This window comes from Podarcis erhardii, assembly GCF_964252035.2.
Source record: "Podarcis erhardii genome assembly, chromosome: 2".
In the NCBI taxonomy this organism is placed as follows: Eukaryota; Metazoa; Chordata; class Lepidosauria; order Squamata; family Lacertidae; genus Podarcis; species Podarcis erhardii.
In genome coordinates this window covers 39,016,648-39,044,350 of record NC_138498.1, presented here as the reverse complement: position 1 = coordinate 39,044,350, position 27,703 = coordinate 39,016,648, and the positions used below count along the sequence as shown (strand labels likewise).

At 44.1% G+C, this 27,703-nt stretch overlaps 2 protein-coding genes and 1 long non-coding RNA gene across 3 annotated transcripts in view; 2 read left to right on the top strand and 1 right to left on the bottom strand.

Moving 5' to 3' along the window:
* The window catches only part of LOC309335560 (myosin-4-like), a 37,081-nt gene extending 27,112 nt beyond the window's left edge, over nucleotides 1–9,969 (top strand). The window contains exons 33-40 of the mRNA XM_081850649.1: nucleotides 502–810; nucleotides 2,510–2,713; nucleotides 3,141–3,266; nucleotides 5,030–5,200; nucleotides 5,429–5,533; nucleotides 6,589–6,684; nucleotides 7,975–8,109; nucleotides 9,853–9,969. Of these exons, the coding sequence (XP_081706775.1) occupies nucleotides 502–810; nucleotides 2,510–2,713; nucleotides 3,141–3,266; nucleotides 5,030–5,200; nucleotides 5,429–5,533; nucleotides 6,589–6,684; nucleotides 7,975–8,109; nucleotides 9,853–9,867 (1,161 nt within the window). The 3' untranslated portion in view covers nucleotides 9,868–9,969. The remainder of the gene's footprint in view (nucleotides 1–501; nucleotides 811–2,509; nucleotides 2,714–3,140; nucleotides 3,267–5,029; nucleotides 5,201–5,428; nucleotides 5,534–6,588; nucleotides 6,685–7,974; nucleotides 8,110–9,852) is intronic.
* Nucleotides 1–26,021, bottom strand: part of LOC309335753 — a 48,459-nt gene extending 22,438 nt beyond the window's left edge. Inside the window, exon 1 of the long non-coding RNA XR_014153710.1 lies at nucleotides 25,858–26,021. This is a non-coding gene — a long non-coding RNA (uncharacterized lncRNA). The remainder of the gene's footprint in view (nucleotides 1–25,857) is intronic.
* Nucleotides 26,022–26,190: 169 nt separating this feature from the next.
* The window catches only part of GAS7 (growth arrest specific 7), a 136,242-nt gene continuing 134,729 nt past the window's right edge, over nucleotides 26,191–27,703 (top strand). Inside the window, exon 1 of the mRNA XM_081850813.1 lies at nucleotides 26,191–26,507. Coding sequence (XP_081706939.1) covers nucleotides 26,289–26,507 — 219 coding nt within the window. The 5' untranslated portion in view covers nucleotides 26,191–26,288. The remainder of the gene's footprint in view (nucleotides 26,508–27,703) is intronic.

The window sequence follows — 27,703 nt, the reverse complement described above, 5'->3', positions numbered from 1 at the left end:
GCTACATTGCAAAGGGCAAGCCAAACTAGAAATGCTAATTGCATTTCCCCCTGATGACTGGGAACATGGACTGGGCAAACACCTAAGAATAACAGGAATTGTCAAAAGCCTTCCAGTCTTAATTGTATTATTGTTGGGTAATATTTTCATTTATAGAATCTGTTAATTTTAGAAAAAAAATAGTTTCAAGATGGTTAATTTGAGCAAAATAATTTTCATGGGGGGACCATTGACACTTCTTAATTACTAAGTGTTTTATTATAAATACAAAATGTTGTATTTGTTATTCAGAATGTTTGTGATGTTTCCATTTTACAAGTTGCATCTATGATCTTACAGTGTGTCCATGTTTTCCCCAAAACGATATTTTTTTAAAAAAATTAACTGTGCTTGGGGTATATATTTCTCTCCTGAGCTGACAATGGAATACTATGAAGCCTGCTTTCATAGTTAAATACAAAACCATAATTGAAACAAATAATGTTGTTTCATTGATGAAAGGGATCTTTGGAACATGAAGAAGGGAAAATCCTGCGTGTCCAACTAGAACTGAATCAGGTGAAGTCTGAGATTGACAGGAAGGTTGCAGAGAAGGATGAGGAAATTGAACAACTGAAGAGGAATCACCAGAGAATGGGAGAGTCCATGCAGAGCACACTGGATGCTGAGGTCAGGAGCAGAAATGATGCTCTGCGGCTCAAGAAGAAAATGGAGGGGGATCTAAATGAAATGGAAATCCAGTTGAGCCATGCCAACCGCCAAAGTGCAGAGACACAAAAACATCTGAGGAACATCCAAGGGCAACTGAAGGTCAGCCTAACTGCATACACATGTTGGGGGCTTTGTAACAATTTGCATGAATTCATTTTGTGGTGGTGTAGGGAACAGAATTGAAATTTGACTAACCTCTATACAGTGGTACCTCAGGTTACATATGCTTCAGGTTACAAGCCGCCCAGAGTGGCTGGGGAAACCCAGACATATGGGCGGGGTATAAATAATAAATTATTATTATTATTACATACGCTTCAGGTTACAGACTCTGCTAACCCAGAAATATTACCTCGGGTTAAGAACTTTGCTTCAGGACGAGAATAGAAATAGTGCAGCAGCGGCACGGCGGGAGGCCCCATTAGCTAAAGTGGTGCTTCAGGTTAAGAATGAACCTCCGGAATGAATTAAGTACTTAACCCGAGGTACCACTGTAATGTGTCGTGTTAAAAATGTGTTTTTACTCTTTTTGTGCATCACAAAGAGAGAGTGAATGAAAGGGTTATTCAGTGCCAAAGGAGATTATGAAAGGTATGCTTAAAAAACACCAAAAAACAAATGTGAAGGTAATACAAGTTTATCAAATGCTATTGGCCATGATGGTAAAAGGATAAAAAGTCAAGTTCCCCGAATACTTAAATTTTGTCTTCTAGGACTGAATAACAGGGAATGGACAGCCTGCTAATTAACTGCCTTGTTTCATGTAGACTTGGTTTGTCTGCATTTTGATCCTTGTCAAAAGGATTCACCCAGCTATTGTTCAAAGAAAACTTCAAAACTATAACGTTTGTCTCTCTACCCTTCACCCAAGGGACTCAAGTTGCATGCTAGCCTTATGGCTTGTTATAATATCCTGGTGTGTTGTGATCCTTATTGTATGCTGCCCTGATAGCTTTACTGCTTGGGTGCCCCTAAAACCTTTTGAGTAAAATAAAATGAATAAATAGCAATTCTGTGAGTGAGGAAAACGGACTGAGACTTGTCGAGACTTGACCAAAGTTGCCCAGTGAGCCTTTTGCTGCAATCCTAACCCTGACTTTGCAATGGTGGTGGAGGCTCAGATCCAGCAGATGTCCTCAACCACTGGCTTCTGCCATGACAGAGGCCCCCAGTGTAGCTGCAGAAAGCATGGCAGAAGCAGGGCTACCGGTGGCAGAGGGTCCTGCAACAGGGCGCTTGGGTTGGGTGGAACAGAGATGGGCTGCCAATGATCTGCTGTATCGTAGGCTGCTCCAGTTCCCAGAGAGGGGGTCCAATTTGGGCCTGGAACTGCAGCACCAAAAAAGAAAAGAAAAGGGGAAAAAGCATGCAAGCCAGTGTGGCCAGCAGGACTTCAGATGCAGTGGGGCCTCAACTATTCTGTCCCACCCCTGTGTTCCTGGCCAGTTAGGATTCCTTTGCCCATTGTCTGGGAATTTGCATCTTGGCTTCCTGTTTTCCAAAAACAGCTGTCAAATAAATAAAATAAACTATGTGTTAAACAGCCAGGCTGGTGTTAATACCATGCTGCTCGGTATATATTTTAAACCAAAGCTGTAAAAGGGTTTAAGCAAGGGTCATGATCATTGGATTACAAACTCTCTGGCTTTGATTAAAGGGTGTGTTACAAGCCTCTTCCCCATGCTCTACCCCCAAAAGAAAATAAACAAATATGCCATGTCAGTTTTAATTTTTCACAGACAGTGGGAGAAAATCCACTTGGATATTCTGAGATGTGGTGTCTTTTTGCAAACCACAGGATTCCCAGCTTCACCTGGATGATGCTATGAGAGGCAACGATGACTTGAAGGAGCAGTTGGCTATGGTAGAACGCAGGAACAATCTGATGACGACTGAGCTTGAGGAGATGCGGGCAGCTCTGGAGCAGACGGAGCGTGCTCGCAAAGTGTCTGAACAAGAGCTGGCAGATGCCAGTGAGCGTGTGCAACTGCTGCATTCCCAGGTATATAGTCATAGGAACATAGGCAGCTGCCTTACACTGAGTCAGAACATTGGCTCATTTATCTCAGTATTGTCCCCACTGACTGTCAGTGGCTGTCCAGGATTTCAGACAGTCATCTCTCCCAACCCTATCTGGAGATGGAGATGAAGCAGGGACCTTGCCTGTGCAACTCAGATGCTCTGCCACTGAGCTACAGTCCTCCTTCCCCACAGAGTGAGAGGCCAAAACTCCCTGAGGCTGGAAGCAATACGCTTTCTCATCCCCAGCTAGTCTGAGCCAGAAGACAGAACCTGCCCGTTGATTCATCCCTGGAGAAATGCAATAGGACACATCTCCTCACATGTCCAGTATCTCGGGTCTTGGTTGTGTTGAGCAAATGCAATTGCATTAGATAACGCAGGGGAGTAACTGCTGACTGTGCCCACAGAACACAACCCTTCTCAGCACAAAGAAGAAGCTGGAGACGGACCTTGCTCAGTTCCAAGGAGAAATTGACGATGCCATCCAGGAGGCACGGAACGCGGAGGAGAAGGCCAAAAAGGCAATTACAGATGTAAGTTCTCCATCCTGCTTGCCGCAGGCCCCATTCTACCATGTGTTGGTGACTCCATCTGGGAAGCCATTTGTATGATTTTCACAATAACAGCTGAAACGCTCATATTTTTGCATCAGTACTTAAGCCACACCCGCTTAGCTATTGCATTTGTTGCTCAAGTTAAGTCTAGCCAACCAGTGGTTTCTTCCATTTATGGAGACAGGGAACTCCTCCTCCCAGGCTGTCCATGGTTGGCCATATTCCTCAGTTGGCTGCTACAGCTGTTGCTGCTTCTGCTTCCCACTGATCTTCCTTCTCCTGGGGCATATACATAATGTAGGGAGAAGGCGTGTTATCACAGGAATAATTGGCAATACCTCTCAAGGGAGAGAATATACCATCTAAGGCCCACTATACCCCTTACCTATCTGCCCTTTAATAATTTGTTATCAAACTCAAGTGGTTAAGATTACGAATACTTCGGACCACACTTCGAAGCAACTATTCTTTCAACTCAGGGAAGTCAACATAGTGTCCTCCAGATGTTGTTGGACTACAACTCCCATCAGCCCAGCCAGCATAGCCAGTGGTCAAAGATGATGGGCACTATGATAGCTACCACTTCTTTAACTGATGATGAATTCTGGTTTTCCCCATATACAGTACTGGCTTTCTTGCATAGTAGAAGAAATTAATAGATGCTTGTTTGTGTGGTAGAAATCCTTTAAAATTGGAGAGGTTTCTTTCTCTCTTCTTTAGAGTTTGACTAAAGTACCAGCTGTTTCTAAAGAACAGGTTTTTGTTTTATTCCATTTATGTAGTGTGGTCAGCAGTACAGTATATACGGTGGCGCTGTGGGTAAAACCTCAGGGCCTAGGACTTGCCGATCGTCAGGTCGGCGGTTCGAATCCCCGCGGCGGGGTGCGCTCCCGTTGCTCGGTCCCAGCGCCTGCCAACCTAGCAGTTCGAAAGCACGCCAAAGTGCAAGTAGATAAATAGGGACCGCTTACTAGCGGGAAGGTAAACGGCATTTCGTGTGCTGCGCTGGCTCACCAGATGCAGCTTGTCACACTGGCCACGTGACCCAGAAGTGTCTGCGGACAGCGCTGGCTCCCCACCTCTTAAGCGAAATGGGCGCACCAACCCCAGAGTCAGACACGACTGGCCCGTACGCGCACGGGTACCTTTACCTTTTTATACGAATGTCACTGTAGCAACACCTAGTGTCGAAATCAAGCATTACAGCAGAAATTCAGTGCACTTAACCAAAATAAAATGATAATTTTAAAAAATCACTCAAGGCGCTTCCAGACTGTAACTATTTTCGGATGGAATTCAATCACATCTTGGCAAATTAAGGCTGTGCAATTGAAGCTGACATAGCGCTCTTGTGAAACAAACCCATTTCCCTAAAAGATCTGACTTTTCCCTCTGTAACTGATGCGCAAAGTGTGGGATAATGTTTGCTTGACACAATGTCATTTGATCTCCCCACAAACAAATCTGGATAAATGTTAATTAAATAACCTCTCCACAAATAAATCAGACAGTGCTTATTAAGCAGGACATCTGGAAGCAACCTCATATATTCCAATCCAGAGAGGATGCTCTAAAGTCTGGACCCCAATCTAACTAACCAACCAGCCATAGAAAGACAAACCAAATGAACTATGTAAACACACCCTGGTGAGCAGTGAGTACAGAATCTACAACACTAAAAATAATGTTGGGAGCTGTGCAGAGAAGTGTGCACTTACTGATGTTACCATCTATCTAATTAGGCAGCCATGATGGCAGAGGAGCTGAAGAAGGAGCAAGACACCAGTGCCCACCTGGAGAGGATGAAGAAGAACCTGGAGCAGACAGTGAAGGATCTGCAGCACCGTCTGGATGAAGCAGAGCAGCTGGCCCTGAGAGGTGGCAAGAAGCAACTCCAAAAACTGGAGGCCAGGGTACGCTGCCAGAGCTCATTTTTCAGGGTTGCTTGGGCTTGTCATAGTGACTGATTACAAGCAGAGGTTCATGCACAGAGCTTCCACTGGTGGGGCTGGTTAGGTGAAGCCTGCCCCCACTGATTTTGGAGGTACCTTTTCAACATGATAATGCCCATTTAAGTTTTCAAAGATGTATTGACCCTTCCCCGTAAAGCTTGATCTCTTTATCAGAATATTCTGTTGTAGGTACACGAGTTAGAAAATGAGCTTGATGCCGAACAGAAGAGAGGAGTTGAGGCAATCAAAGGAGTGCGAAAATATGAGCGGAGAGTCAAAGAAATCACTTATCAGGTAACGGTGTCTTATTCCATTTATTGAACTCCTGGGATTCTCCTCCATTACTATCATTCTCTTTATCTGAGAAAGACAGAAGCAGGTCAGCACAACATATTTACCATGGAACCAGATGAGAGGCAACCCAGGACTTAATTCTTTTTCCTCAATATTTTTTTTATTGAGTTTCAAAGAAAGCATTGCAACGAGGTTAAAATACATCTAACACTCAACTGAGTGGTGTGTGCAGAAAGTGTCTTCACAGTTGGAGGCAGTATGTCTCTGAATACTAGTTGCTGGGAGCAGTGGCGTCGCAACGGGGGTGCAGTGCACCCTGGGTGCCATGTCTTGGGGGGTGACAAGAAGACACCCTGCGGGGGCTCGCCCCACTGTGGCAGCGTGAGCAGCCATTGGGCCACCGCAGCCACACGTGGAGGATCCTCTGTTTGCGGCTGCAGCCGCGAGCAGAGGATCCTGGTGCCTTTGGCAAACCGCTATGTACAGCGCATGTGCGGTGTCGCACACATGCACTGTACGTAACGCACCGCACATGCGCTGTACATAGCGGTTTGCCACCGGTGCCGCTCGAGCGCTGTACAGATGGCGTGGGGTCCCTCCGTGCCACTACAGCTGCATGTAGAGGATCCTCTGTTCATGGCTGTAGCCGTGAGCAGAGGATCCCAGCACCGTCTGTATGGCGCTGGAGTGGCACCGCTGGCAAACCGCTGTGTACAGCGCATGTGCAGCATCGCTACGTACGGCGCATGTGTTGTACGTAGCGACGCTGCACATGCGCAGGTAGCAATGCCCTGCCCTGGGTGTCACGACCCCTTTGTTCGCCCCTGGCTGGGAGTCACTTGTGAGGAGAGTGCTATTTAACTCTGATCCTGCTTCTGGTCCTCCCATAGGCATCTGGTTGGCCACTGTGAGAACAGGATGCTGGACTAGATCAGCAGGGTTCTTATGTACCTGTTCTGCCTGTCAACTTCCAGAGGATAACCAAACTCTGATATCCTCTGAAGGCACGCTCTCAGAGCCTTATAGTGTTAGCATTCCATTTACATTCCATGCAGGCCGAAGAGGATAAGAAGAATGTTTTCAGGCTTCAAGACCTAGTGGACAAGTTGCAGCTGAAGGTGAAAGCGTACAAGAGACAAGCTGAAGAGGCTGTAAGTGCACAAATCTCAAATGGCTCCCTTCATGCTTAAACCTATTCTGACCATCGTTACTCACCCTGCGTTCCTGTGCGAGGAATGATAGGTTACAATAAACAGATAAACGATGATACAAATAACAAAATTAAAATACACTGTCGAAAGAAACACACAGCTTGAAAAACACCCAGAACTGTTTATCTTTGTCTTGTAACCCCTTTCAGGATTGCACTAACAAAAATCATGACACCTCTTCACCCCTAACCCCACACTATATAGTTAGGAAGATCCTGCCCCATAACCCCTACATCCTGGAACCACATAGAACCTCCCATTCCTACTTCCCATTCCTACTTCCACCTGTTAAAGGGGTGGGGTGATAACTCCTCCCCAAACCCCAATTATATCTTACTTGTCTCCTTGACAGTGTTCCACCCACAGAAGTCGTATCAATTCTCAATCACAGAACAGCAAGCAGAACCCATGTCTCTCATGATGACACAGATTCACTCCCATGCCATTTACTGTAGCACTCAGCCACTTCCCAAAGCATTCCTGCATAACCAAGCAGAGGACAACCATCTCACACGCTTCTAATCTTCCCTTTCCTGTCAGTGTCTCTATTAGACATCATAGATCACACATCATAGATCCTTTCAGAATACAGCTGTCACTTCAGAGAAAGGGTGGAATACATGATGGTTATCCTCTGCCTCCACAGCTGGAGGCAACAATGCTTCTGAAAGCCCGTAGCTGGAAACCACAGGAGAGGAGTGCTATTGTGCTCAAATCTTGCATGCAAATTTCCCACAAGCATCTGGTTAGCCATTGCGAGAACAGAATGCTGGACTAGATGGGCCACTGGCCTGATCCAGCAAGCTCTTCTTGCTGTATGTTCTTACACAGGTATAGCTTACCTCCCACAATTTCCAGCATTCTAGTTCGTATGCTAAACAATAGTTAATTGTTTGAAACAGTAAATGGGTCAATTTGGGCTGCTTTTCCATGATCCCTGTCTTAGTGTTACGGAGATTACGTTTTGCTTCAACAAACCACGCCCAGTAAGCCAAGAACAAACCTTAGATGCAGGTCATTGTTTGTCCGAATCGGAACAAACCATAATCCCTCATTCAGATGCAATCATGATTTGTTTCCCCTGCACAATGTCAGGGAGGAGGAAAACAGCCTGGATTGGTGCAGGATGTGAAATCAACATTGTTGTGGGACACCTTCACTGTCCCTTATATACGATACCTTTGGCTCTGCTTGTGTTGTTGATTTCATGTCACGTTTCTGTTGTGCAAGGAGGAGCAAGCCAACACGAACTTTGCCAGGTTCAGGAAGGCTCAGCATGAGCTGGAAGAAGCTGAAGAGCGAGCAGACATTGCTGAATCCCAGGTCAATAAGCTGCGGGCCAAGAGCCGTGACATTGGGGGAAAGGTAAGTGTCTTGGTGGGGTGGGGTGATGTACTGGCGTAGAAGGAAACTTTTCTCTGCACAAGGATAACACCTTCTGTCTTTCAGTTGGTACTGTTAATCTGCTTGGGTTCAAATTCCTACCTAGCTCTTCTAAGAAGTAGCCCCAATGTGAAACAATATATTTTCCTCCATGAAGTTTAAATTGCCTTTGAGCCTTCCACTTGCTATTGAACACTTGGTATTTGTTAGTGGAGAAATGAACAGGAGAGCATTTGCAATGCAAATTAGTATTCCGGTCAATGTAAGTTTCATATTCACATTAAAAAGAAATTGTCACTCTAAGGCTGCACTCTTATGCATACTTACATCAGAGTAAGTATCATTGAACTCAGTGAGGCTTATTTCTGAGTCTTTGGCAATCACTCATAGCCGAGTAAGATTGTCTTCCATAAACACGGTTTTAACAATGAGTCTGTAAGTGACTGTGGAGGCCAATTCTGGATCCACACGTCCTTCCACAGTGGGGACATTGGTTTCCGGGTGGGAGATGATCACAGTGTGGATTTGCAAGCGTGCCTTCCTCTTAGCACATTTCTCTCTTGCATTCTGAGTTTGAGTGTCTTCAAAGCCCATGACACCTTTTGTAAAGGCTGTTCTCCAACTGGAGAGCTCGCAGGCCAGTGTTTCCCAGTTCTCAGTGTTTATATTACTTTTTTTTTTTTAGATTTGCCTTGAGACAGTCTTTAAACCTCTTTTGTTGACCACCAGCATTACGCTTTCCATTTTTAAGTTCAGAATAGAGTAGTTGCTTTGGAAGACGATCATCAGGCATCCGCACAACATGACCAGTCAAACGAAGTTGAAGAATCATTGCTTCAACACTGGTGATCTTTGCTTCTTCCAGTACACTGAATATTTCTGAGTAGACATGTGTAGGACTGCATTACACACCTAATGTGGCTGGGGCAACCCAGTCAGATGGGTGGGGTACCAGTAATACAACAACAACAAATGTAACAAGATGCCCAATGTAATTTTCCACCTTTCCACTACTTAGCTCCATGAACAAGAACACCAATGTAAACATGTTACATTTGAATATTTGAATTCTCCTCCCTTGACTTGATAGTAAGCTTTGCAACCTATCCATCCGTTTAAGTGTAGAGAAATATTATCAAGCGCAGTCATGAGCTATCCTCCAATAAATTTGAAATGGTGAGAGATAAGACACATACATATGGTACAAATATCTTCAATAAATATTGGAGTGTTAAGTACTAACAGATTTGTAAAGCCAAAAGCAATGACTTAGATCATGTTCTCCGATTTCCTTACAAACATGTGCTACATAATTTCACGGCAGCATCTTCTCTCTGTTTCATGGCTCTTAAAAAAAAGAGGAATTGTGTCCATACTAGAGTGAAATCTGGAAGCCTGGGCTACAGCCTGGCAAGGATCTTCTTTCCCCTCTTCTTTTGATTTTTCTCCTTTACCTTGCTGCTTCTCCCTCATATTATACTTCTGAGCCAAGGAAATAAAAGCAGATAATTCCAGTTGCTGTGGTGGCAGCAGTCCCACCACAGTTTGTGGGGGGCAGAGGGAGAGGAGAATAAGACAGAGCAATTCTTCCACACCAGAAAAATAATGCAAGAGGGAGAATCCCTGCCTGTTAGTCCCTTGCCATACTCTTGCTACCTACACTGTTCACATATAAGCTGTTCCGTTACCTCATTATCTTCTACATTTGAATTTATTTTTGTACAGAAATCGGAAGAATGAGACGAACTACTCTGGAAAAGATTCCACACAATGTGGAATTCTTCACGGTGAATGTACATGTAAATCATTGAACCTGAATAAAAATACATTTTGAGCAGCATATTTCAGTTGTGACCTTTTAATGTTTCATCAAAAATCAGAGGCGCCTGTGAGAAATTGTGAAGCTTATTTATTTAATTTAATTTATATCCCACACCTTCATTATAAACTAATTCTAGGGCAGCAATTACAAATGTATTCAAACTGATTCAACATTACCGCCCCCCGCAATGTCTGGTAATACAAAAGCAACACTAACCAACCAAACAAACAGTGCAAGTACTAGAATAAAAACAGTGTTAGAAAGCCGGTTGAAGCAAATCTGTCTGGGCACATCCATAAGACCTGTTTATTGAGCATTCACTCGAATTTGTTTGCAGGGGGGAATGCTGCATCAAAGCAAATGTTATCCCACACTTCCTAGTGCATTTCCCCATCACTTTTCTTATTGCTGAAAGCCCAATTTTTCATGAACTACGTTTGTTGCACAAGAAATCCCAGTCAACTATAATTTTGCGGCTTGAATTTGCTGGTGTGTGATTGAATCCCACCCCCCAAATAGTGGCAGTCTGGAAGTGCCCTGTATTTTGAAAGACTGAGAAAATACAGCAAGACAACTTCTGTGGGTTAGAGTGTTATTATTACTATTATTATATTTGATACTGCCTTTCATCTGAAGATTACAGGCTGGTTCACAACATAAAAATACAAAATGAGAACATTAAATACATACCATAGATTCCAGCGTATTGGGCGACTGGGCGTATTAGACCCCCCCCCCAATTGGCAGCTGCAATTTGGGGGTTCCTATTATAAGCCCAGTTGTCTAATACGCTGGGCAGCTCCGCGCTGGGAGAGAGCTGCCCAGCGCGGAGTGGAGCCCACCGCTCCTGCTGCTGCTTCTGAAGCAGCAGTGGGCGGGTTCCGCACCGGGCGGCTGTCTCCTGGCGCGGCGCGGAGCCGCCGCCGCCGCCGCAGCAGCGGGGGACAGATACCTGGTGTATAAGACTTTTTAACCCCTATCCCACGAATACATTTTAAAGCCATAGAATGTTAATCGGCCAAAGGCTATAGCAAAACATTTTCGCCTGGTGCCTAAATATATTCAATGAAGGCTACCAGGCGAGCCTCTCTATGGTGCCTAAATATATTCAATGAAGGCTACCAGGCGAGCCTCTCTAGGGAGAGCATTCCACAAATGGAGAGCCACCACAGAAAAGGCCCTTTCTTGTGTTGCCACCCTCTGGACCTCTTGTGGAGGAGGCTCTTGAAGAAAAGGGTCTCAGTTGATGAATACAGGGTCTGGATCGGTTCCATTTCTCTAAGCACCCTTGCTGAAAATGCCAACTCTGTAGTTGCCAGAGGTGGGGGCAACCAGAGAAGGGCATACAATGAAAATATTACTGTACTGACAGGTACATATGAGGAAACACTTCAGGTATTTGAGTCCTAACCCTAAGGCATGTGCCTCAGGGAGACAAGGAATATTTTCATCTCCACATTATCCAAAGTTGCATCTGAATGGGAAGAAGAGAGAGTATCCCTGTTTAAGAACAGTGGAGTTAATAAAGACATTATTTGGCAGAAGGGGCTTGTTATCTGCACAAATAATTGCTGCTACCATTGAAGATGCAGCTCACTAAAGATTTAAATGCTTGCTTCCATGAGCAAGGTGAATTCCAAAAGCAGAATTTCTTTTTTTAAAATATCCACTTCAATCTACTGTGAGCAGCTCCTCTGACATTAAAATATTTACACAAGTAGACCATATGTGTTATTTTGCAGATAAATCCTGAGAGGTAACATTTGCACTCGAATTAAGGGCCATATGTAGTTGACTGCATTTTGCATTGGGATCCTGCTGTCAGTACATGTAACATTTAGTAAAATTGGTAAGCGCATAATTTTTACACTCTGCTGCCCTTTTTCCTGCTCTTATGTACACCCACGTTAGAAAAACATAATGTGTGAAGAGACTTGTCCTCCAGATACGTTATAATTCTTCAAGCAGCTAAAAAAAGCAAACAGCAACAGACCAAACATAACAATGCAGCATTGTCATGACTAAATAAATTGATAATGACTCAGAATGAAGAATATTCCCTGCCATGAATATATAAACAAATACTGACTGCTGGGGAGAGTGACACAAATCCCCAGAATTCCAGAAGATGATTTATTTGGATGTTCACACCAGAACAGCACTTTTCTCCTTGAGGTATAAATCATGCATGTGCCTAGGCAGGAGCTAGTGCCAAATGGAAACTTTCTCCCAACACCATAGGCTGAAAAGCCCTCTCCATAATTAGGCTTAAGGGCTTGAAACGGACTATGCATGCTCACTGAAATGACTAACAGGGGTCTACTTTACAACCAGCGGCGTGTCCACAGATCTGATCTCTAAACATGCGGAAGCAAGAAGAGCTAATCGCTGGGTGAAAGCCACCCAAATCCCATGGAGGAATGTCATCTAATTGGCTCTCTGAGTCACAAAGGCTCCAGGACTTATTTTGGTTCAAAACAGAGCTCAAGCTTCTCTCATGCCTTGCCTTGAACAGTGGCCAGTATTTTCAGAGTGAAATGTCTAATAAATGTAGAACACGAGCAAATAAAATTTCATGGCATACTGTAAATAAATATTTGGGGACAGGAAATGGCCATATTGGGATGTTATGCTAGACATAGGTTTGCCTGTTAAGAAAAAGATGTGGAAAACTGTATTTGATTGCATGTTGTTCTTATATTCAACTAATAAAATATTTGAAAAAGAAAAAGGGGGAAAAAGAAAAAGATGCAGTGGACCTTAGGCTCGCGTCACCCTACCCTCGCCTTGTTCTCCAGTGGAGCTGTGAGAAGTTTAGAAGCTTCCCCTTTCGTTTCACTTCACCACAGTTTGCACTGCCCAAACCAACAAACTGTGGTTAACGTTAACCTGTTTGTTCGAAAGGAGCCGACTTTAAACCATGGCAGAGTAGATGAGCCCTAGAATTGTTGCAGCTTATTCTCATCCTGCTAAACTTGGTTTCCTCATCGTGGCTGCAATTAGGGCCATAAACACCTCCCCTAGCACTGGTAGTACTTTTCCACTTCTCCCCTCACTTTGGAAGTAAGAAAAGAGGCATATTTGCCTTCGAAACCCTAGAACAGGTGGCTAATATTGGTCGCAATGACAGTCAGCCACCCCACCGCTGGCCACATGACAGCAGTGGACATCGTCAGTGTATGTGCAAGTCCACACACACTAAACACTCATCAGACATGTACATTCACCACATATACAGCATGTGCAGGCACACAGCACTCGTTTCCTCTCTCACTCTTTCACACATACAGTGAGGGGGAATAGTATTTGATCCCCTGCTAAATTTGCCCGTTTGCCCACTGATGAAGAAATGACCAGTCCATAATTTTAATAGTAGGTTTATTGTAGCTGTGAGAGACAGAATAACAACAGGAAAACCTTACTGCCATTGACAGAAATGTAACCACCATGGGATTTTATCTCCCAGTAAACATTTAACATAGAATTGAGCTAACCTCCATCATGGTTTGTCTGGTAAATGACCAATCATTTCCTGATGAATTCCAGCATAAAAATGGTAAAACAGAACAACATGTTCCATAGATTTCATCTCTTGCTTGTTAACCTTGAGGAGAGAGAAACACCACCATATCTTCTCCTAAACATTTTAGATGGCAGCACATTAAATCTGGCCACATTTGAAGCACCATGAGACACATAATCAGAATCTCCAGCCCTTCCCTCTCTAGCGCTGGGGTGTGGGTGGAAATGCTGACTTTTCTACTCAAAGAGCAGGCAGAAGGCTTTATTTCCAGACATGTCAGCACTAACAAGGCTCAGTGATCACTTCAGGTGCTGACTGACACTTCTCCAACCAGCTGTGACTTTATAGTAAAATGCACCCAACTTTCTCTTGTCCAGTTGCTGCTATTCTGACAGCATTGTTCTTTTCCATTTACATCTAGTTCAAAAAGAAATGTTTGTGGGCTTTTGCAAAATCTAGCCCCAATTGTTTCCAATACTAGGAATTAGAACTCTCTCTCTCTCTCTCTCTCTCTCTCTCTCTCTCAAACACACAAACACACACAGAGAGCGCAGATACAGATGATTACACAACTGTAGTAAAGCATTTTCATTGACTTGCACTATTATGCAATTAAGCAAAGAGTTATTATCCCTGATGAGATACATACAGTAAAACAAGGCAATTGTATCATTCTAATCTGAGATTTAAAAGAACTAGGCAAAGCGAGAAGAGGGCTGGGAACTGAGGAGGAGATAGATGTAAGATGGAAACTACAACCAAAGTTCTCATCAAATAATCCAGTTGTTCCAAAAAACAACCTTAAATGAGATGACATTTTGCTTGTTCCATCTATATTTATGGAATGAATGTAAACTGTCTGATCTGTTCATATGATGTGTCTTCCCTCCGCTACACTAAGAATTGTAGTGTTTATAGATGGTACTGAGAATTGTTTTTAGAGATTCCTAATTCCCCAATTGACAGCTAAAAGGATTTGGAAATGGTTTTCATTTGTAGTACAAATATGCTGTGAATATATGTCCACCTGCATGAGGACATCTTCCTGGTCATAATGAAAAAGCAACTAGATGCAGCAAACAAAACTACAACAGCCTCTGCTGAGCAAAGAATTAGAAAACTGATCTGGTAGTTTAAAATTAGGGATTGCTTGGAGAAGGAGAAAAGTGAAAGAAAACTGCAAGCAGTGTCATCTCCTATCAAGAATCTGAAAGTGAGTTTGGCAGACTTTGTGGGCACTAATGCTGAGTTCAGGTGCGAGGCTATTATATAGAAGCAGATCTGCTGGACAGGATTCTCTCCCACCACCCTTCCAAATATATGTACTCCTCTGCAAATTTCTAAGGATTAAAGTTGTCATGGGGATGTTAATTCTGAATTCCTGGGGGTTTAAGAGATTAGGACCTCATCTTTACCACTCTACAAACATGGCATTTTACATTTAATTGTAAGAGACTTTCTCTCATGAGTCATTCTTGGAGAATAGCAGCTTTATGCACAGATGGCTGCAGAACAGAGACACCATTGAGGGGCAAATACTGAGACAGCTATGTCATGTAGACCCAGGCACACATCTATACATCTCAGCCACAGAAAGCTACCTATCAGCCACGATCAGTTTTGTACAGATGGAAAAGACACCACACTATTAAATTCAGGTATGCAATGTTCCCTGTGGTATCTGTAGTGTCTCACATATGGGAATGCACCAACACCCCCACCCCCACATTATTTGAGTCCTTCTCCTTCCATTGGAGCTCCCAACAGTATGTAAAATTCTTGACACATTACTTGACTTTTCTTGACTACAGACACACATCAAGAAGAGGCTTGAATATGTGTGTAAAAGCAGTTTGGCTGATTCAAAATGTTCATTATCTGTTTACTTGTTCAGCTATTCTGGGTGGGCTCCTTTCCTACCATAGCTTGAGGTACACTTAGCAATAGCACCAACAAGGCTCTCTGCAACTTTTCACCAGCCACACTAACATGGGTGGATTTAGGGCTATGCCAATGCTGTCCACGCACTGGGGCACTGAGCCAAGGGGGGTGCCATCTCAAAGCCTGGTAAGCAAGACGCTGGGCTTTAGGAAAGAGGTGGGAGGGCTCTAGAAGCCTGCCAGAGTCGTCACACCTCCTTCCCAAAGCAGGACACCTCCTTCCTTACCTGCCTTTGGGAAGGTAGCACAAGGGCTGGAGCGGGAGGGGGAATTTTGGCATCACACAGGGCGCCATAGTATCCAAGTCCACCACTGGGATGCCTTGGGGAGCAATGCCACATCATGCCTTTTGTTCCATCTGTCTCATCCCCAGAGTTCTGCTCATTCTGTTTTATGGAAACATTTGTCTACTTGGCTTCTGAGATGTCTTTAAGAAAGAAGATGGTAAACAATCCTGCAAGCACAACTTCCATTCTGGCCAAATAAATCTAGCATTCACCCGGTAACTGGAAACTCCTTTTCCTTGCTAACAAGGAAATCACATCTTGTGAATTCTGTGAGTGATTTATGCAAATACGTCCTTGTTTCTCTGGAATACGTCTGATCAGAACACAGGTTTTCCTTTTCCTTTTTGTTTGATTCACTGATTTCAACAGCGTGATCCAGTTTTGAGTTTCGCTCACCACATTCCCACCCCACCAGGTGGTGCTGAAGACAAACTCAAGCGAGGTGCCATTGCAGTTCCTCACTTGGTGCATATTCTGCTAAGGCTGCTCTTCACTAAATTTGTCCAGTATAATCAGTTTCTCCGTTGTGGAATATGCTTTCTCCCACAAATATGCACAAAGATTAATTGAACCTGGGACATCTGGGTTCAGTTAAGTGCATCATCACACAGCACATAGTAAAAGTATGGCATTTGCTATCAGAGAATGTTGTGATGGATACCAAATTAGGCTGCATACACAGAATACATTTAAAGCAGATTTTAAAACACACCTCCTGAAAAAACAACATGGGAACTGTAGTGTGCTCAAGGTGCTGGGAATTCAAATCAAATTTTATTAAACGGTCACAGACCAGATTGGTTCGTACAGCTAGTCAGCGAAACATAACACCAGAAAAAACAAAGGACAATTTCAATACAGATTAGGCCATAACAACAATTTAAGATTGGACAGCATGAATAAGATTAAGTATTTGCCTTCGCCTGCATGTTGACATTGGAAAGCTCTTGTTTTCTGCGCCTGATAGCGGCTGCACAGAATTTAGCAACATTGATCGTAATTACAGGAACCTTATCTTCTACCAAGGCTCTCATACATTGAAGTTCTGATTCATTTTTAAGCTTTTGTAGAACTGGGGCAATAAAGGTCAGGCGTAGATCCTCGTAATAGCTACAGTGCAGCAATACATGCAAACTTGTTTCCACTTCCGATGAGCCACATGGGCAAACACGTGACTCATATGGTTTGCCCTCATATCTGCCTAACAGCAGGGCAGAGGGCAGAACGTTTAATCTGGCCAGGGTAAAGGAATGTCTGTACTTAGGTATTTGTAAATCAGCCAGATAGTTTGCGGGTGAGAACCCTCTCCCAAAGTCTCTAATTGTGGCGTGTTTATCCATTTTGCCCATATGACATTGCAGCTCTATGTCCCTAATGCGCTGGAGCACTTGACTTCTGGCTCTCTCATATCCTGCCGCTATCAAGATCTGCGGGGAGAATCCCAAGCTTCTTATCTTTTCAAACAGGGAAGCTTTCCAGGTAGAATGAAAGGTGTCTAAAAGTGTTAAGGGCGCCAAACCGGCCGGGAAAAAAATAAGTTTTAACCAGTAGTGTATCTTTAGAATCCACAAACGCGCGTTAACGGGTAGTTGTCCAACTTCTAAGCGGACAGCTATATTAGATACACAGGGAGGGATCCCCAATAAACACCGATAGAATTTTGCTTGAAATGCCTCCATAGGCGCAAAATTTTTAAAACTGCAAACCTGGGATCCATAGGTGAGTTGTGGGAGTATTTTTGCAGCAAAAACCTGGGAGGCCGCTGGAACGTATTTTCCCCCTTTCCCATGAAAGAATCTTGTAAGGGCTTTGTTGGCCCTTCCTGCGTTGGCAATGGCGTTTATCATCTGTTGGTGCCACGAGACCCTTTCCTGAAAAGTTATTCCCAGGTATTTGAAAGTTGCTACCTGGTCAATAGGTTGACCATTAATTCTCCATTTGTGTTTCCTTCTTTTTTTTGAAAACACCATAATTTTAGATTTGCTGTAATTTATTAATAGTTGTTCTGCTTGACAATAATCAGCAAGTGATCGTGCTGGGAATTGTGACTATTTGAGGGCTAACCTACAATCTTAGCCTTCTTTGTGGTGGTGGTGGGGAAGTGTGCTTTAAATGTATGGCATGTATGCAGCCTAGATGTCTTTAAAACAGGATTAGACAAATTCATGGTGTCTATAAGGCTATCAGTAACTACTACTTATGATGGCTATATATCACCTCCAGGTGAATACCTAAATATTTTATTTAAAATATTTTATTAATAATACCAGTACTGATATTAATATTAATGTTATCTTACTAGTTAAAATAGCATTTATTAATTAAAATGATAAGAATATTGATCCTTCAAAGGAGTCAAGGCTTTAATAGATTACATTTCTAACATTGTTTTATTTCTTAAAATTCTATTAATTGCCCTCCCCCCATAAAGGAGCATAAGGCAAGTTACATCAAGCAAATATCAAACAATTTATAAAAGCAAAGAACACATACATAGTAGGGGTAATGCAAATTGAGTGGTTAATGTGCGTAACAGCCAACCATAGTGTACATTCACCAGATCTCATGAAGAATGTGCATATAATGTGCCAAAGAAGGGGAATTGTGCACATTTCCTGGTCAATATACATAATCTCCAGCAGACCTTGCAAAATGTGCATATCTCAACTGAGTTTTGTACATTCAGTCAAAAATTTGTATATTCATTATGCAAAATCTCCTGGGAGCGCCCCAGAGTGCAATCCTTTTGGGGTTCCATGGCATTAGAAATACTGTAAACAAAATCACAAGACGGTAGATCATACTCTTCCCCACAGCTGGCTCCTTTATCCTTAGGCAGAAATGAAGAACTGTGCAGCAATGACCTTGTGAACTATTTTTTGCATGCTGCAAGAAATATCATGCCTCAAACACTGGATTTATCCGGTGCCACTGCAGAATCCTGGTACCAGATAGTTTGGGAAACAACCCTACTGGAAAACTTGATCTGTAAAGTTAAGAGTGTCAAGAAGACAAGACAAAACTGCTACATTTCTCTGTGGTATGATTCTGTCACGTATACAAACACTGAGATGCATGGACAGTTTCTTCTACCGGTTTAAGAATGGATTTGATTGATCTAAATTCTTTTCATCTTTGTATCTCTCCCACCTGTAAACCAACAAAATGGAAACTAAGCAAAAGTTATATGAGTACTTTAGCACTATTGTTGGAACACCAGCTAACATACTTACCTGGTATGTAATAATATAATACTGTATAATTTAATTTTGATGTTTAATTATAATTTGACTCTGGGGATTTGTATTTTCCTTACATTTAATGAACTTTGCCTTGTCCTATTCCTTCTGTATCCTAAAAGCTCAATAAATAAAACATTTATAAGAAGAAATGTTGTTATACTGACTTGGGGATGAATTCATATTCTATGACAACACTTCAGAGACTAGGCATACAGTCTGTGTAACTGCAATCCAAACTCTGGCTATAAGGTAAGGCAGGGCTTAATGGAAGAGCAGAGCCACTGCCATGTTGTAGTCTGCAATTCATGCCAGCTGGGTGAAAGGCAAAGGTAGATATTATAAATTTATTGATTACATCCTATTAAACACAAATTGGGACGCGGGTGGTGCTGTGGTGTAAACCATTGAGTCTTCGGCTTGCCGATCGGAAGGTCGGCGGTTCGAATCCCCACGAGGGACCGAGCTCCTGTTGTTCAGTCCCAGCTCCTGCCAACCCAGCAGTCTGAAAGCACGTCAAAGGGAAAGTAGATAAATAGGTACTGCTCTGGACTTAACTGTCAGGGGTCCTTTACCTTTACCTTTTTAAACACAAATTGGACAACTCTGAACAGGAAAAAGCATATTTCTTTGAGACTATGTATACTGACCGCATATTATGAATATTGACTAGGGAATGTACAAAATTCAGTCAAGATAGACACATCCCTCCCTTTCTGGACAAATCTCAAGTGGCATTTTTTAAAAAACACATATGAAAGTAATATCTGCCTACACGGGAAATTTTGTTTAGAACAAAGTCACATTAATTCATCAGACATTTCCTGATTGGTCTCAGCTATCTCTCTTACAGCTGGATCCCAAATATTTGCTTTGGCAAATCTGCCTTCAGTAGTTTCATATCATTACTGCAACATTGGCAAAATGGCATGTTCTCTGATGTGTTGCTCTAGCAAAACGGTTAGCAATAGTTTGGTTCCCCTAGTTGGCCAACTTCCACCAGGTTGGACATCAAACATGTTTTGTATTCACCCTGTCCAGAATCCTACCTCTTCATTGCCAGGAACCCATTAAGTCCCTGGCATGGGCATCTCTAGGAATTTGTGGGGGAGGAATTAATAAATACAGTGGTACCTCGGGTTACAAACGCTTCGGGTTACAAATGCTTCGGGTTATGAAGTCCGCTAACCCAGAAGTAGCTGTTCTGGATTGCGAACTTTGCCCCAGGATTAGAACGGAAACTTTGCCCCAGGATTAGAACGGAAATTGTGTAGCGGTGGCACAGCGGCAGCGGGAGGCCCCATTAGCAAAAGCATGCCTCAGGTTAAGAATGGTTTGGGGTTAAGAACAGACCTCCAGAACAAATTAAGTTCTTAACCTGAGGTACCACTGTAAGTGGCATCATGCTATGCTCAAAAAGAAAAATAAATGAAAATGATGTATAGATGGTACTTAACACCTAACAAATTATCGAAAATGAATAAGAAGCTTCCTAATAATTGCTGGATGGACTTGCAAGAAAGTGAGGGAATTTTGGGAAACGATACATGATGAGATTAAAAAAATGTTTAAAATTAGTATATCAAAAAAGGCTACAGTGTTTCTTTTAGGGATTTACAGGGCCAGAAATCCCCCCCCCCCAATGTTAAAGTTGTCTATGTATGTAATAACAGCAGCTAGGATTCTATATGTGCAGAAATGGAAGGAAGAAAAAATTCCAACCAAAGAAGAATGGATATGTAAGATAATGGACTATGCAGAACTATCAAACTGAACAGCAAAATTAAGAGAATCTAATGATAAGTGTGTTATGGAATAATGGATGCCTTTTTCGGACTATTTAAAGAAATATTATAGTATGATGAGCTCATGAGTAGGATTTGAGCTATGAGCAACAGAAGTAATTAATTATAATATTGTGGTTATGATTTGATAGATAGAAGACTGGGTGCAGCAGAAGGATAGATACAATACTTCATGGAAAGGGGGATGGGAAGTGGACAAAAATAAGAGAAAAGACGAAATTGTGTTTTGACAGTGTTAAAAATGTTGAAGCTTAATAAAATATAATTGGGGGCACAGGTAAGTGACATTCAAGAACAGGTCTACTGTTTCTGATAGATCTGGTGACTAAGCAGTAGCAGGGCTGGGCTGAACCTGACCTCTGAGAAACTTGAATTCCAGGTCCATCCTACTTATTTCTTGGTGGGTAAACCTGGAATCCACAGAATGCCTTTCCACCCACTGCTGGAACCCACAATTATTTTCCTGTCTCCCTTCTTCCCCTCCAGCCCTTAATTAATTACAATGCTGTTGCAATCAACCTTATAGTTTCTCCCCAGCACATTTCCCTTAAACAACAACAACAATAATCACCCAACATGTCAGGAAAACAACACTGGACCACACTTCCTGATTGTACCAGACTACTCTAACTAGTCCTCCTCCCACCCCTGCAAAATGTGTATATATATAACAACAGTCAGCTACTTAACTGGAGGCAATTTTGTGGAGCAGTGGGTCAGTGCATCTGGCTGCTAACCAGAAGGTTGGGGGTTTGAGTCCACCCAGAGACAGCTGTGATTCTCTCTCAGTCATAGCCTTACCCTTTGCAAATGGGTATAATAAGGATGGGTTTTATCTACATTGGCATTAGCAGGCTAATTTTTAAAATGTTTACAAGCTCGGCATATTTTTTTAAAATCAATTTTTTTTGGCATGAAATAAGATCTAAGTTAGAAAGATCATGAACTCTCCCGCCTTTGCTTTTGTTTATCGGAAGAAACTAGAGGTGTGCACCATCCACATAATTCAGTTCTCACTCTCATCTGGCACTTTGGAAAATCCTGATCTGGCTTTACAAGGAGCTTCATAGGCTGTCCAGTTTGGCTCAGGTTTTGTCCAAGTCTGCTTGTCCACTATCGGGATTTAAAGCAGGGGGAGCAGCTATAACCTTTCCCCCTTTTGATGGAGGTTGCTGAAATTTGCAGTTCATTTCTTCAGAGTGCCTAATTGCATGCAAGCCCAGGGCTTTTGTGTTGGCACCCTTAAAGTTTGACCCCCCACAAAGGAAACATCTATAATTTTACAGATTTTGAGGTAAAATTGGGTGGAATTTTCTCGTAAGGACAGCTGTTTCTAAAGCAAGGACAGCTGTTGCAATTTTAAGGTGGTTAAAAAAGAAAGCGCTTCATCAGATTAATTAATATTGACTTTGCTTACCATAACCTGAGAAGTAGCACATCATAAACCATATGCTGACTCTTACTTCTAAATTATCAATTACAGTCATATTTCCATAGAACACAATTGGATGAATACCACCAGAATTCTAAGGGTTGCTTATTTTTGGCAGTTTAACCTTAGCCTTGAAGTAGCAGCGGCAAGGTTAACTTCCAACAGTGAGGAATTTTGGGAAAAGGAAGCATTGGTCTGAGGGGAATTTAAATAGATAAGAAAGATTTGTGATAAGCCACTGATTTTCACATCTGTCTGATCTGTCTTGGACATATCAAGGACAAAGGCTGGAACAAAATATTCACTTCAAACAGTGTTCAAATAGCACTCAAATTCAGTGTGTTCTGGCAATTCCAAACTTTCTCCCAGGGTTCTGTCATTTGAAAACTTCTCTTAACATTGAAACTTCTTCTTTCCTTTTGAAGCATGTTAGGTTTATTTAAATTTGCTAAGTGATGCCTTCAATTATCCTAGAAGGATGTTATAATGGTTTGGATGAGGCTTGAAGTTTCTACATTTACATACAGAGCTGAAGTAGTAGATTTGCAGAGGTGATATAGTGAAGCAAGCCAGGCAAAATCTGGAGAACAAGTGGTGCAAGTCACTCTGAAGCTGGCTGAACATTGGTGAGTGCACATAATTGAGCCCAGTGTTAGATAGGAAAGCTAGGAACTAAATGGCACCTAACGCCTAGGTTATGGGTACAACAACGGAACGTCTAGGCACCCTTTTTTTAATATAACAAGAATACAAAGCTGAAAATGAATGAACTGCAGCTAAAATACTATGTTCATTTTTCACATGGTCTAGTCCTTCCCCTGCCCAACCTCTAATATTCTTAAGAAGGGCTCTTCTCCAGTCTTCAGAGAGTAGCTGGAAACGGGGAGGCAGAACAAGGTCCTCCTTTCCTTATACTCTGCAGTTTTAATCTGAAATCTTAGGTGCAGTACTGCACCCAGAGCTGAGAAACTGCTTGTGCTAATGAAATTCCCTGTCGCAAAATGCGCCTAGAATAATGGGAGTTTTGAACATTGATTGAGCCTACCACGTAGCAGTGTGGGCTACGAACAAGCCGAACACCTTTTACCAGCTGCACCTGGTATGACAGCTGTGGCTGTTTCTGGACTGGGAGAGCTTGACCACAGTAGTTCTGGCACTGGTGACTTTTGAGGTTGGACTACTGCATTGCACTCTGTGCAGGGCACTCCTTGAAACTGCAGTTAGTGCAGAATGCTGAAGCACAGCTGCTGACAGGAGTGAGACCAGCATATTATCCCCAGTGGCGGAGCTTCATGCTCCGGTACCGGGGGTGGAGAGCAGGCGGGGGCGGGGCTGGTGCACGTTCTGGGGGGCGTGGTGCCCAGCGCGGGGGGCAGCCAGGATGGAACCCCACCAGGATCACGCTGCTGGGGGTGGGGTGCTTACCCCGCCCCCCTTTTCCTCCGCCAGTGATTATCCCTCTGTTCAGCACTGGTTGCTGATTTGCTCCTGGGCCAAGTTATTTCCTGTTACAGTAAATAAAGCCCTTAACAGCTTGGGACCAGTTTATTTGCTGGATCTTCTTACCTAATAATAATAATAATAATAATAATAATAGCTTATACATATTTTGCATTAGGGTAAAGACAAGCACATGCCTGAGCATACAGTCTGTGATCTGAAAACAAATACCTCAGAATTCAGTGAATGTATTTTCAAACTACTTCAACCACACTAGGGTTGTGTACACTCTGTTTACAGCTGTACAGTGGTACCTCGGGTTACATACGCTTCAGGTTACAGACTTAACTAATCCAGAAATAGTACCTCAGGTTAAGAACTTTGCTTCAGGATGAGAACAGAAATTGTGCTCCGGCGGCGCGGCAGCAGCAGGAGGCCCCATTAGCTAAAGTGGTACTTCAGGTTAAGAACAGTTTCAGGTTAAGAACAGACCTCCGGAACGAATTAAGTACTTAACCCGAGGTACCACTGTACCTGTAAAGCACACTTGAAGCATATCCCCCCCAAGGTATTCTAGGCATGGTAGTTTGTTAAGTGCTTCTGGGAATCATAGCTCTGTGAGGGGTAAACTACAGTGGCCAGGATTCTTTGAGGGAAAGAAGGTGCTTTAAATGGGCTTTAAAGGCATAGTGTGTATGAGGCCTGAGAAGAGCTTTGCTGAAATAGACCAAAGGCCCAACCAGTATTAGTTCCATGCCACCCCACTCTCCCAAGCGTTGCAAGATACTAGGGGCTCCAGGTACTTAGCCAGGGTTCAGTTTCCTTGGAATGAGAGACAACAGAGATGGTGGTGTGTTTATGATTATGGCTTATTTACACATATATGCAATCTGAGCCTACAATGGAAGTGATCACACCATCAACACCCCAGAAGGCCTTGCTTCTCCCATAGTCACAGCAGAATTCAAACATGACTCTCACTCTCTGGCTTTTGCCTGCTTCTACTTCTAGCCCAGCTCACACACTAGTCTTTCTCACCACCAGCCAGGTGAGGGAGGAGGCCCACCCATTTGCCCCCTGGCACAGAGCCACTTCCTTTCCTATGCAAAGGATCGTGCTTAGGGGACATTGTGGCTCTTGCCTGAAGGGGCTCAGGCATCATACAGTCAAACTGCACCCCCCCCCCCGCAGCAGAACAAGATGCATGTTCTAGCAACCAGCTAGATGCCAATGGGAAGCTCAGAAGTAGGGTTGCTTCCAGATTATGTGTTATTGAAGATTCACCCTGATTTGTTGGCACAAAATTTGTGAGTAAGTTAGACAGTGCCAGCTATTTATCAAGCATTTATTCTGATTTATTCGCTGGAAAGTTAGATGATGTTATGCCAAGCAAATGTCACCCTGTACTTCTCAGTACATTTTCTGACCACTTTCCTTATTGCAAAATGTCTGATTTTGTGGGGGGAAGTGTTTTCGTTGTGCAAGAGAACTGCACAACCGGATTTTTTGGGGATGTGACTGAATCGCATCTGAAAATAGTGATAGACTAGAAGTGCCGCGAGCCATGGGTGCAATGAAATTCTCCAGGGTTTCTCAACATAGGGGTTCCTTCTGAGGTGTGCCTATCTTGAAACTTACCTGTTGCTAGCACCAGAGCAAGGCTTATTTAGGGAGTTCTTTTGTAGTTATCCTAGTTGCCTAGGGAGTTAATTTCTGTTTTATTGTGAGTTAACTTTATTTCCATAGCCATGGGAACACACAAAGTTTCAAACAAAACCCATGCACAAAACATTATAAAAATTCATTATCCATAAAAATCATAAACATTCTCATCAATAGTTCTTGTTGGCATCTCATAGCCATTAGAGGAAGTATAGCCACACTACGGGAAATATCTTTACTCATTTTAATTATATTTTTTTATTTTTGCTGTCTGGCAGAGAAAAACAATTTTATGCAGGGGTCCCGCTGTTCAATGACTGCTACAGAGTCTTTAAATTTTACATGTACTGACTATGTTTTAATTTAATGATGCAATTTTGGCGGCGGGGGTGGGTAGTTGTACTATCTGTAGTGGCACCAAACTAGGTCTGCCCAATTCACCACGCACCCGGAAAGCGTGCCCGCATGACACACGTGTTCGATGAATTCACACGCATTTTGTGCTTCAACACCCTCCTCCCCCCTCTTTTCGGTGTATATCACAACCATTTCACCGGTAAGTCCGACGCCGGATTCCTACCGATACAATGCAAGTGGGCGGCGAAGAAGCGCAAAAATCCTGCTCGTGTTTGCCAGGGGCGGCGGGGAGAAACAACGGGGGCGAAGAAGAGGCGGAGGCGCCGCTGCCCCGTCCCGTCCCGTCCCGTCCCCCTCTCCGCGCGTGCAGAGAGGGCGTGCAGCCTTGGCTGGGACTCCGGTGTGCGTGCGCGTGTGAGAGGGCGGGCGCGGCGGCGGTCCGCCTGTCCCAGGGGGCGGTGCGGGGAAGCGAGGCGGCCAATCCGCCGGCCGGGCTGACGGGGAGGGACGCGAGGGGGGCCAGGCGAGCAAGCGGGCAGGCAGGCAGGCAGGCAGGCTCGCTCCCGGCAGCCAGAGGCGCTCGGCTCAGCAGCACCTGTGGCGGCCAGAGCCGAGTTAGTTGGGCAAGTCGCTGGCTGGCTGGCTGGCGAGGGGATGCCGCCGCCCGGGCAGGAACGGGCGCTGCCGGTGCTGGGCGCGCGCTGCAGGACCCTGTACCCTTTCTCCGGGGAGAGGCACCGGCACGGGCTGCGCTTCGCGGCGGGGGAGCTGCTCACCGTCCTCCAGGCGGGGCCCGACGGCGGCTGGTGGGAAGGGGAGACCGCCGAAGGGCTCCGCGGCTGGTTCCCGGCCAGCTACGTCCAGCTGATCGAGGTGAGGGGCAGGGCAGGGCAGGGCAGGGGGGAGGGCGGTCGGTCTGCAGTTCAGCCAGGGGGGGTGTGGGGAGGGCGGCGGCGGCGGGGGGCTCGGGTGATGGCAACGGGGCTGCCCCGTAGGGCAGTGGAGGGGAGAAGGCGCTGGCCCCGAGTTCGGGTCTTGCCAAGTTTGCTCTGCGGTGGCTGTTAGGCGCCCCTGCGACGGGTTTCTTCACCTTGTGGGGATCTCAAGAGTGTTGGTTGGGGAATTGTTGGGGTGGTTCCATGAGGTGCCAGCGTGGGGTTACTTGATAGTTGTTGTTGCTATTATTATTATTATTATTGATCACGGGTTTGCGTGAGTGTTTTGAGCTTGGCTGGCTGACTGCCTTGCAGCGCGGGAGGCGTGCATCCTGCCTGGTGGCCCTCGCTGTGGAACTTGGGCGAAGGGGTTCCTTTTGAAGTGGCATGTGGAGGCGGTGTGGGCGGCAGAGGGGTGCAGCCTCTTGTGCAGTGTGTAGAGCTGCTGCTGTTGTGTGATGTGTGCAGTGTTTGTGGGGTGCTGTGAAGATGCTCCCTTTGGTATAGATAACCAGAGTGCCTGTTTTGTGGGTGTCTCTTGTTTACAAGCAGTATGGCCAGCAGTATGGTGGGATCCTCTTAACTGCTTCTCCAGCGTGAAGAGGAGCTGCCTATTTCTTCCACTGTGTGGTTTCCACCTCACAAGAGCTCTCCAAATTCTTAAGCTTTGTTTCCCCAAGGTGTGTAGGTGGGCTGCTTTCCCCATGAAGTGTTTGTTCCATGTATGAACCATGGGTGAGAAACATGCTCTGCTGAAGACCCATTTCGGCGCATGATGAGATGAGTAACTTACTCATTCCCTCCCCCTCAACCCAGTGGGAAGGGCTGCAGCTCTGTGGTGGAACCCTTCATTGGTAAACAGAAGGTCTCAGGTTCAATCCATGGCATCTCTAGGTAGGGCTGGGCAATTCCATCACCTGAAAAACATTGCTGAGCTGCTACCAGCTAAGAGCATATCTTGACAACACTGATCTTGATGGATTAATGTCAAAAGCTGCCTGTGAAAATGGGCCGCTTCTTCACCATATTTCCAGCCAGATGTAGATTTTTTTTTTTCTGACAGGATTGCTGCCTGCATACCATGTTTCCCTGTGGTTGAGTATGATGAATGAATATATTTTTTAAAAAATATAA